This window comes from Vidua chalybeata, assembly GCF_026979565.1.
Source record: "Vidua chalybeata isolate OUT-0048 chromosome 39 unlocalized genomic scaffold, bVidCha1 merged haplotype SUPER_39_unloc_1, whole genome shotgun sequence".
In the NCBI taxonomy this organism is placed as follows: Eukaryota; Metazoa; Chordata; class Aves; order Passeriformes; family Viduidae; genus Vidua; species Vidua chalybeata.
The window spans coordinates 133,715-144,526 of record NW_026530314.1 but is presented as its reverse complement, the minus strand read 5'-3'; the positions used below and the strand labels follow the sequence as shown (position 1 = coordinate 144,526).

At 59.4% G+C, this 10,812-nt stretch overlaps 1 protein-coding gene across 1 annotated transcript; it reads right to left on the bottom strand.

The window, feature by feature from the left end:
• Nucleotides 1–5,240: 5,240 nt before the first annotated feature.
• On the bottom strand, nt 5,241–10,413 carry LOC128782831 (trypsin-like). Its single transcript, XM_053933320.1, has 5 exons — nt 10,365–10,413; nt 9,420–9,573; nt 7,780–8,084; nt 6,507–6,643; nt 5,241–5,426 (listed from the first exon to the last, which is right to left on the bottom strand). Exons 1-5 carry the CDS (start codon nt 10,411–10,413, stop codon nt 5,241–5,243), a joined length of 831 nt encoding a protein of 276 aa, XP_053789295.1.
• Between the last annotated feature and the right edge of the window lie 399 nt (nt 10,414–10,812).

Sequence of the window (10,812 nt, the reverse complement as noted above, 5' to 3'; positions counted from 1 at the left end):
CACCTGAGTGGTTTCTTGACTTTACCTGCAACACCTGGGGGGCTCCTTGTAACACCTGGGGGGCACCTGGGGGTCACCTGGCACACCTGAGCACACCTGGAGTGCGCCTGGGTTGGGGCTGGATGTCACGTGAAAGCCCCCAAATCCTCCCCCGCGAGGAAAAGTGAGGGAAAAAGGCGGGAAATGGGAATTCTGAGGGAGAAACGGCGGGAAACGTGAGGGGAAAATGGGAATTTTGAGGGGAAAACACTGGGAAACGTGAGGGGAAAATGGTGGGAAATGTGAGGGGAAAATGGGAATTTTGAGGGGGAAACGTGAGGGGAAAATGGGAATTTTGAGGGGAAAGGGTGGGAAACGTGAGGGGAAAATGGGAATTTTGAGGGGAAAAATGGTGGGAAACGTGAGGGGAAAATGGTGGGAAATGTGAGGGGAAAATGGTGGGAAACATGAGGGGAAAATGGGAATTTTGAGGGGAAAATGGTGGGAAACATGAGGGGAAAATGGGAATTTTGAGGGGAAAACGCTGGGAAATGTGAGGGGAAAATGGGAATTTTGAGGGGAAAATGGGAATTCTGAGGGGAAAATGGTGGGAAACGTGAGGGGGAAATTGGAATTTTGAGGGAAAAATGGTGGGAAACGTGAGGGGAAAATGGGATTTTTGAGGGGGAAATGTGAGGGGAAAATGGGAATTTTGAGGGGAAAGCGCTGGGAAATGTGAGGGGAAAATGGGAATTTTGAGGGGAAAAATGGTGGGAAACATGAGGGGAAAATGGTGGGAAATGTGAGGGGAAAATGGTGGGAAACATGAGGGGAAAATGGGAATTTTGAAGGGAAAGGGTGGGAAACATGAGGGGAAAATGGGAATGTTGAGGGGAAAACGGCGGGAAACGTGAGGGGAAAATGAGAATTCTGAGGGGAAAACGGCGGGAAACGTGAGGGGAAAATGGAGAGAAAAGTGAGGAAAACGTGAGAGGAGAAAGGATGGGAAACGTGAGGGGGAAAGATGGGAAAAGTGAGGAAAGAAAGGTGAGGAACATGAGGGGAAAACGGTGGGGAAAGTGAGGGGGAAATGGCGGGAAAACGTGAGGGGAAAAAAAGGTGGGAAACGTGAAGGGAAAAGGGTTGGGAATTGTGAGGGGAAAATGGAGGGAAATGTGAGGGGAAAATGGAGGGAAAAGTGAGGAAAATGTGAGGGGAAAAGGAAGACAAACACGAGGGGGAAAATTAGGGAAATGTGAAGAGGGAATGAGGGAAATTTGAGGGGAAAAGAGCGGAAAATTTGAGGATAAAACGGGCAGGAAATGTGAGGGGGAAAAAGTGGGAAACATGAGGGGGAAAATGGGAATTTTGAGGGGAAAAGTGAGGGAAATGTGAAGGGGAAAAGGTGGGAAACGTGAGGGGAAAGTGGTGGGGGAAAAATGAGGGGAGAAAAGGCAGGAAACATGAAGGGAAAAGGGTTGGGAATTGTGAGGGGAAAATGGAGGGAAACGTGAGGAAAACGTGAGGGGGAAAGGATGGGAAACATGAGGGAAATGTGAGGGGGAAAATGAGGGAAATTTGAGGGGAAAAGAGGGGAAAAATTGAGGATAAAATGGGCAGGAAATGTGAGCGGGAAAGGTGGAAAACATGACGGGGAAAATGCGGGAAATGTGAGGGGAAAAGGTGGAAGATGTGAAGGGACAAAGGATGGGAATTGTGAGGGGAAAATGGAGGGAAACGTGAGGGGAAAATGGAGGGAAACATGAGGGGAAAATGGAAGGAAACGTGAGGGGAAAATGGAGGGAAACGTGAGGGGAAAATGGAAGGAAACGTGAAGGGAAAATGGAGGGAAATGTGAGGAGGAAATGGAGGGAAACGTGAGGAAAACGTGAGGGGGAAAGGATGGGAAACATGAGGGAAATGTGAGGGGGAAAGAGCAGAAAATTTGAGGATAAAATGGGCAGGAAACGTGAGGGGAAAAGGTGGAAAATGTGAAGGGAAAAGGGTTGGGAATTGCGAGGGGAAAATGGAGGGAAACGTGAGGGGAAAATGGAGGGAAATGTGATGGGAAAATGTGAGGAGGAAATGGAGGGAAACGTGAGGAAAACATGAGGGGGAAAATGGGAGAAACATGAGGGGGAAAATGGAGGAAAACATGAGGGGAAAATGGAGGAAAACATGAGGGGAAAATGGGAGAAACATGAGGGGAAAATGGAGGAAAACATGAGGGGAAAATGGAGGAAAACATGAGGGGAAAATGGAGGAAAACATGAGGGGAAAATGGAGGAAAACATGAGGGGAAAATGGAGGAAAACATGAGGGGAAAATGGAGGAAAACATGAGGGGAAAATGGAGGAAAACATGAGGGGAAAATGGGAGAAACATGAGGGGAAAATGGAGGAAAATATGAGGGGAAAATGGAGGGAAACATGAGGGGGAAAATGGAGGGAAACGTTGAGGGGGAAAATGGAGGGAAACGTTGAGGGGGAAATGTGAGGAGGAAAACGGAGGGAAATGTGAGGGCAAAAATGAGGGAAATGTGAGGGGAAAATGGAGGGAAACGTGAGGGGAAAATGGAGACAAACGTGAGGGAGGAAATGGAGGGAATTGTGAAGAAATGAGGGGGAAAACGAGGGAAATGTGAAGGGGAAACAGGAGGGAAACCTGAGGGGAAAAGGGTGGGAAATTTGGGGACAAAAAAGTTCGAAACCTGAGGGGAAAAGGCTCCCGGTTGGCTCCCAGTGCTCCCAGTGCTCCCAGTGCTCCCAGTGCTCCCAGTTTGTTCCCAGTTGGCTCCCAGTTGGCTCCCAGTTGGTTCCCAGTTGGCTCCCAGTTGGCTCCCAGTGCTCCCAGTTGGCTCCCAGTTGGTTCCCAGTTGGCTCCCAGCTGGCTCCCAGTGCTCCCAGTTGGCTCCCAGTTGGCTCCCAGTTGGTTCCCAGTTGGTTCCCAGTTGGCTCCCAGTGCTCCCAGTTGGTTCCCAGTGCTCCCAGTTGGTTCCCAGTTGGTTCCCAGTTGGCTCCCAGTGCTCCCAGTTGGTTCCCAGTGCTCCCAGTTGGCTCCCAGTTGGCTCCCAGTTGGTTCCCAGTTGGCTCCCAGTTGGCTCCCAGTTGGCTCCCAGTTGGTTCCCAGTGTTCCCAGTTGGTTCCCAGTGCTCCCAGTTGGTTCCCAGTTGGCTCCCAGTGCTCCCAGTGCTCCCAGTTGGCTCCAAGCTGGCTCCCAGTGCTCCCAGTGCTCCCAGTTGGTTCCCAGTTGGTTCCCAGTTGGTTCCCAGTTGGCTCCCAGTCCTCCCAGTTGGCTCCCAGTTGGCTCCCAGTTGGTTCCCAGTGTTCCCAGTTGGCTCCCAGTTGGCTCCCAGTTGGTTCCCAGTGCTCCCAGTTGGTTCCCAGTTGGCTCCCAGTTGGTTCCCAGTGTTCCCAGTTGGTTCCCAGTGCTCCCAGTTGGCTCCCAGTGCTCCCAGTTGGTTCCCAGTGTTCCCAGTTGGTTCTCAGTTGGTTCCCAGTTGGCTCCCAGTGCTCCCAGTTGGCTCCCAGTTGGCTCCCAGTTGGCTCCCAGTTGGTTCCCAGTGTTCCCAGTTGGCTCCCAGTTGGCTCCCAGTTGGTTCCCAGTGCTCCCAGTTGGTTCCCAGTTGGCTCCCAGTTGGTTCCCAGTGCTCCCAGTTGGTTCCCAGTTGGCTCCCAGTGCTCCCAGTTGGCTCCCAGTGCTCCCAGTTGGTTCCCAGTTGGCTCCCAGTGCTCCCAGTTGGCTCCCAGTGCTCCCAGTTGGTTCCCAGTTGGCTCCCAGTGCTCCCAGTGCTCCCAGTGCTCCCAGTGCAGCTCTGCCCCCCCCCCCAGTGCCACCAATGACCTCACCCCCCTCCCCAGCCAATCAGACAACGCGAAGGGGGCGGAGCCAGATGCGCTCTGAGCTCTGATTGGTCTTTATTGCAAAGGGAGGGGTCAGCGGCCGCTCCGGCCGCCCCGGTGACCGCTGGCGTCCGGGCCCAGCTCCGAGTGACCACAGGTGAGCAGGGGGGGTTTGGGGGGTCACAGGAGGGACTGGGGGGTCAGGGGTCACTCAGGGGGTCAGGGGTCACTCGGGGGGGTCAGGGGTCACACGAGGGGTCAGTGGTCACTTGGGGGGGTCAGGGGTCACACGAGGGGTCAGTGGTCACTTGGGGGGGTCAGGGGTCACACAAGGGGTCAGTGGTCACTTGGGGGGTCAGTGGTCACTCAGGGTGGTCAGCGGTCACTCGGGGCGGTCAGCGGTCACTCCGGCCGTCAGCGGTCACTCAGGGTGGTCAGCGGTCACTCGAGGGGGCCAGCGGTCACTCAGGGCTGTCAGCGGTCACTCAGGGCGGTCAGCAGTCACTCGGGGCGGTCAGCGGTCACTCCGGCCGTCAGCGGTCACTCGGGGTGGTCAGCGGTCACTCGGGGCGGTCAGCGGTCACTCTGGGTCACAGGAGGGGTCAGCGGTCACTCGGGGGGCTCAGCGGTCACTCAGGGCTGTCAGCGGTCACTCAGGGCTGTCAGCGGTCACTCGGGGGGCTCAGCGGTCACTCGGGGGGTCAGCAGTCACTCTGGCTATCAGCGGTCACTCCGGCCGTCAGCGGTCACTCCGGGCCGCAGGAAGGGTCAGCGGTCACTCGGGGGGCTCAGTGGTCACTCGGGGGGCTCAGCGGTCACTCAGGGCTGTCAGCGGTCACTCGGGGGGCTCAGTGGTCACTCGGGGGGCTCAGCGGTCACTCAGGGCTGTCAGCGGTCACTCGGGGGGGTCAGCGGTCACTCAGGGTGGTCAGCGGTCACTCTGGGTGGTCAGCGGTCACTCGGGGGGGTCAGTGGTCACTTGGGGCTGTCAGTGGTCACTCGGGGGGGTCAGCGGTCACTCGGGGGGCTCAGCGGTCACTCAGGGTGGTCAGCGGTCACTCAGGGCGGTCAGCGGTCACTCCGGCGGTCAGCGGTCACTTGGGGGGTCAGCGGTCACTCAGGGCTGTCAGTGGTCACTCGGGGGGGTCAGCGGTCACTCGGGGGGGTCAGCGGTCACTCGGGGGGCTCAGCGGTCACTCGGGGCGGTCGGTGGTCACTCTGGCTATCAGCGGTCACTCGGGGGGCTCAGCGGTCACTCAGGGCAGTCAGCGGTCACTCAGGGCGGTCAGCGGTCACTCCGGCGGTCAGCGGTCACTCCGGGCCGCAGGAGGGGTCAGCGGTCACTCGGGGGGCTCAGCGGTCACTCGGGGCGGTCGGTGGTCACTCGGGGCGGTCAGCGGTCACTCCGGCGGTCAGCGGTCACTCCGGGCCGCAGGAGGGGTCAGCGGTCACCGCGGAGGCGCCGATGACCGCCCGGATCCAGGCCAGCGCGGGCCGGACGCGGGCGTAGACGCCCGGGCGGCCGGGCTGACCGCAGGGGTGCTCGCCCCAGGACACCACGGCCTGGAGCTGGCCCTGGCACAGCAGGGGACCCCCGGAGTCACCCTGCGGACACGGGGACACCGGGACATCAGGGGACACTGAGGGGACATCGGGGGACAGAGGGGACATTGGGGACACTGAGGGGACATCGGGGGACATCGGGGACATTGGGGACATCAGGGGACAGAGGGGACATTGGGGACATCAGGGGACATTGGGGACATCAGGGGACATTGGGGACATTGGGGACATCAGGGGACAGTGAGGGGACATCGGGGACACGGGGACATTGGGGACATTGGGGACAGAGGGGACATTGGGGACACTCAGGGGACATCAGGGGACACGGGGACATCAGGGGACATCAGGGGACATTGGGGACACGGGGGACATTGGGGGACATCAGGGGACATTGGGGACATTGGGGACATCAGGGGACATCAGGGGACAGAGGGGACATTGGGGGACACGGGGGACAGTGAGGGGACATCAGGGGACATTGGGGACACTGAGTGGACAGAGGGGACACTGAGGGGACAGAGGGGACATTGGGGACATCGGGGGACACTGGGGACATCAGGGGACATCAGCGGACATCAGGGGACAGAGGGGACACTGAGGGGACATTGGGGACCCCCGGAGTCGCCCTGCGGACACAGGGGACACTCAGAGGACACACAGGTGACACAGGTGACACAGGTGACACAGGTGCCACACAGGTAACAAGGTGACACACAGGTGACACACAGATGACACACAGGTGACACAGGTAACACACAGGTGACACACAGGTGACACAGGTGATACACAGGTGACAAGGTGACACAGGTGACACACAGGTGACCCAGGTGACACACAGGTAACAAGGTGACACACAGGTGACACACAGGTGACCCAGGTGACACACAGGTAACAAAGTGACACAGGTGACACAGGTGACACACAGGTGACACAGGTGACACACAGGTGACACAGGTGACCCAGGTGACACACAGGTGACCCAGGTGACACACAGGTAACAAAGTGACACAGGTGACCCAGGTGACCCAGGTGACGCAGGTGACACACAGGTGACACAGGTGACACACAGGTGACACAGGTGACACACAGGTGAGCCAGGTGTCCCTGGTGCCAGCGCCGCACCTGGCAGGAGTCCTTGCCGCCCTCGGGCACACCTGCGCACAGCATGTCCGGCGTCACCTGCGCGCCGTAGGCGTCGCCGCAGGCGCTGTCCCCGAGCACGGTGACGTTGAGGCACTGCGGCACGGCCGGGTACGACTCTGGGGACACGCACGCACCTGGCACAGGTGGCACTACCTGGGGACACACCTGGGACACACCTGGGACACACCTGGCACAGGTGGCACTACCTGGGGACACACCTGGGACACACCTGGGACACACCTGGGACACACCTGGCACAGGTGGCACCGCCCAGGACGCACCTGGGACACACCTGGGACACACCTGGCACAGGTGGCACCGCCCGGGACACACCTGGCACAGGTGGCACTACCTGGGGACACACCTGGGACACACCTGGCACAGGTGGCACCGCCCGGGACGCACCTGGCGCAGGTGGCACTACCTGGGGACACACCTGGGGACATCTGGGGACACACCTGGCACAGGTGGCACTACCTGGGGACACACCTGGGACACACCTGGGGACACACCTGAGGACACCTGGGGATACCTGGGACAGGTGGCACTGCCTGGGACACACCTGGCACAGGTGGCACCGCCCGGGACGCACCTGGCGCAGGTGGCACTACCTGGGGACACACCTGGGACACACCTGGCACAGGTGGCACCACCCGGGACACACCCGGGGACACACCTGAGGACACCTGGGGATACCTGGGACAGGTGGCACTGCCTGGGACACACCTGGGGACACCTGGGGATACCTGGGACAGGTGGCACCGCCCGGGACACACCTGGGGACACCTGGGACAGGTGGCACCGGGACAGGGACACACCTGGGGCCCTCCCAGTCCCTCCAAACCCCCAAACCAGTATAAACCAGTAACTCCCAGTGCCCCCCAATCCCCTCCCAGTATAAACCAGTCCCCCCCAATCCCCTCCCAATCCCCCCCAGTCCCTCCCAGTCCCTCCCAGTCCCTCCCAGTATAAACCAGTCCCCCCCAATCCCCTCCCAGTCCCTCCCAGTCCCCTCCCAGCCCCTCCCAGTATAAACCAGTCCCCTCCCAGTCCCTCCCAGTCCCTCCCAGTCCCTCCCAGTATAAACCAGTCCCCCCCAATCCCCTCCCAGTCCCCTCCCAGTCCCTCCCAGTATAAACCAGTCCCCTCCCAGTCCCTCCCAGTCCCTCCCAGTCCCTCCCAGTATAAACCAGTCCCCCCCAATCCCCTCCCAATCCCCTCCCAGTATAAACCAGTCCGAACCAGTCCGTACCCTCGGGGCTGCTGGTGCTCCCCCAGCCCATCACGGTGCAGGTGGAGCCGGGGGTGGGCGTGGCCTGGGGCAGGGGGAGGGGCCTCACCTGCGGCCCGCAGGTGAAGGGCGGCTCCACCCTGAGCAGCATCAGGTCGTGGGAGCGGCCGGAGTCGCGGGAGAAATTCCCGGGATTTTGGGGATTTCGGGAGTTTTCCGCGGCCTTGCCGAAGTCCGGGTGCACCACGAGCTCCACGGCGGCGGCGAACTGCTCGTGGCCGCTCACCTGCGCCAGGCTGTGCTCACCTGCGCGCACCTGCAGGTGGCTGTTCCCAGTCCACACCAGTTCACACCAGTCCAGACCGGTAAATCCCAGTTCAAACCAGTAACCCCAGCACTCCCATCAACCCCCGTCCCTGCTCGTGGCCGCTCACCTGTGCTCACCTGTGCTCACCTGCGCCAGGCTGTGCTCACCTGCGCGCACCTGCAGGTGGCTGTTCCCAGTCCACACCAGTTCACACCAGTCCGGACCAGTCCAGACCGGTAAATCCCAGTTCAAACCAGTAACCCCAGCACTCCCATCAATCCCCGTCCCTGCTCGTGGCCGCTCACCTGAGCTCACCTGTGCTCACCTGTGCTCACCTGTGCTCACCTGCGCGCACCTGCAGGTGGCTGTTCCCAGTCCACACCAGTTCACACCAGTCCAGACCGGTAAATCCCAGTTCAAACCAGTAACCCCAGCACTCCCATCAACCCCCGTCCCTGCTCGTGGCCGCTCACCTGTGCTCACCTGTGCTCACCTGCGCCAGGCTGTGCTCACCTGCGCGCACCTGCAGGTGGCTGTTCCCAGTCCACACCAGTTCACACCAGTCCAGACCGGTAAATCCCAGTTCAAACCAGTAACCCCAGCACTCCCATCAACCCCCGTCCCTGCTCGTGGCCGCTCACCTGTGCTCACCTGCGCCAGGCTGTGCTCACCTGCGCGCACCTGCAGGTGGCTGTTCCCAGTCCACACCAGTTCACACCAGTCCGGACCAGTCCAGACCGGTAAATCCCAGTTCAAACCAGTAACCCCAGCACTCCCATCAATCCCCGTCCCTGCTCGTGGCCACTCACCTGAGCTCACCTGTGCTCACCTGAGCTCACCTGTGCTCACCTGCACGTGGCTGTTCCCAGTTCAGTCCAGTCCCCCCCCAGTCCCTCCCAGTAACCCCAAACCAGTATAAACCAGTAACCCCAAACCCCCTTTTTATCCCTCCCAATCTCCTCCCAGTCCCTCCCAGTTCATCCCAGTTCCCTCCCAGTCCCTCCCAGTAACTCCAAACCCCAAACCAGTACAAACCAGTAACACCAAACCCCCTTTTTACCCTTCCCAGTCCCTCCCAGTGCCCTCCCAATCCCCTCCCAGTTCCTCCCAGTCCCTCCCAGTATAAACCAGTAACCCCAAACCCCCTTTTCACCCTTCCTAGTCCCCTCCCAGTTCCCTCCCAGTAACCCCAAACTCCAAACCAGTACAAACCAGTAACTCCAAATTCCCTTTTTGCCCCTCCCAGTCCCTCCCAGTCCCCCCCGGTTCCCTCCCAGTCCCCCCCCAGTCCCTCCCAGTCCCCCCAGATCCCGTCCCAGTGGCTCCCAGCGCTCCCAGTTTGCCCAGTACGGACCTGGCCCGGCAGTGGGCGGCGCTCAGCACCCACTGGGGGCTCAGCAGCGCCCCCCCGCACACGAACTGGTCAAACTGGAAGAGCCGCACGAGCCCCGCGTGCGCCCCCGGGGGGCACTCGGAGCCCCCCAAAATCCGCCCGGGGTGGGGCCGGGCTGGGGGACGGGGGTGGGGGGGGGGGGTCAGAATTCCCAAAATTCCAAAAATGCCCAAAATTCCCAAAAAATTCCACCCCAAAATTTCAAAAATTCCACCCCAAAATCCCCCAAATTCCCCCCAAAAATCCCTCTCGGAGCACCCCAAAATCCGCCCGGGGTGGGGCCGGGCTGGGGGACGGGGGAGGGGGGGGTCAGAATTCCCCAAATTCCCCAATTTCCCGAAACATCCATGACGGAATTTTAATCCCCCAAATTTTCCTCAAAATCCCTCCAATTTTCCATAAGACCCCAATTTTCCCCCGTATCTCCCGAAATTCCCCCAAATTTCCCCCCAAAATCGCCCAGATCCCCCCTAAACCTCCCCAAATCCTCCTAAATCCCTCAAATTTTCCCTAAAATGCCCCAAATTTTCCCTAAAATGCCCCAAATTTCCCCCCATATCCCTCACTTTTCCCCCCAGACTCCCTCAAATCCCCCAAAATCCCCCAATTTTCCCCCAAATCCCCCCAAGTTTCCCCAAAATCCTTCCGTTTTCCTCCCAAATCCCACAAATTTTCCCTAAACCCCCCCAATCCCTCAAATTTTCCTTAAAATCCCCCAAATTTTCCTTAAAATCCCCCAAATTTTCCTTAAAACCCCGTCAAAATTTCCCCCAGAACCCCCAAACCCCTCAGATTATCCCCCAAAATTCCCCCCCCAAATCCCTCAAATTTCCCCTCAGATTTCCCCAAAACCCCCGAATTTCCCGAAAATCCCCCGATTTTCCCCCAAATCCGGGTGCCCCTCACCGGGGGGCAGCAGGAGGAGGAGGAGGAGGACGAGGCCGAGGGGCTCCATGGGGGGGGGAGGGGCGCAGCTGGGGCTTTTTGGGGGGCGCCGCGTGACCCCCATTATTAAAGGGGGCCTCGTTAATGATTAATTAATTAATCGGCCCCTCCCCCACCCCCCGCGGGCGGTGCCGGCGCAGGTGGAGCCTTCCCACCCCTCCCCCACCCCGGGAAAAGAGGATATGGGAGGAATTTTGGGGGGGATTTGGGGCATTTTGGGGTATTTTGAGGGGATTTTTGGGAGATCCCCTGAAATTGCCACCAAAATTCCCCCCAGATTCCTTCAGAATCTCCTCAAAATCCCCTCAAATTCCCCCCAAAAATTCCCCCCAGAAGTCCCTTGGAATCCCCCCAAAATTCCCTCGGGATCTCCCCAAAAGCTCCTCAAATTCCCCCCCTAAATTCCCTC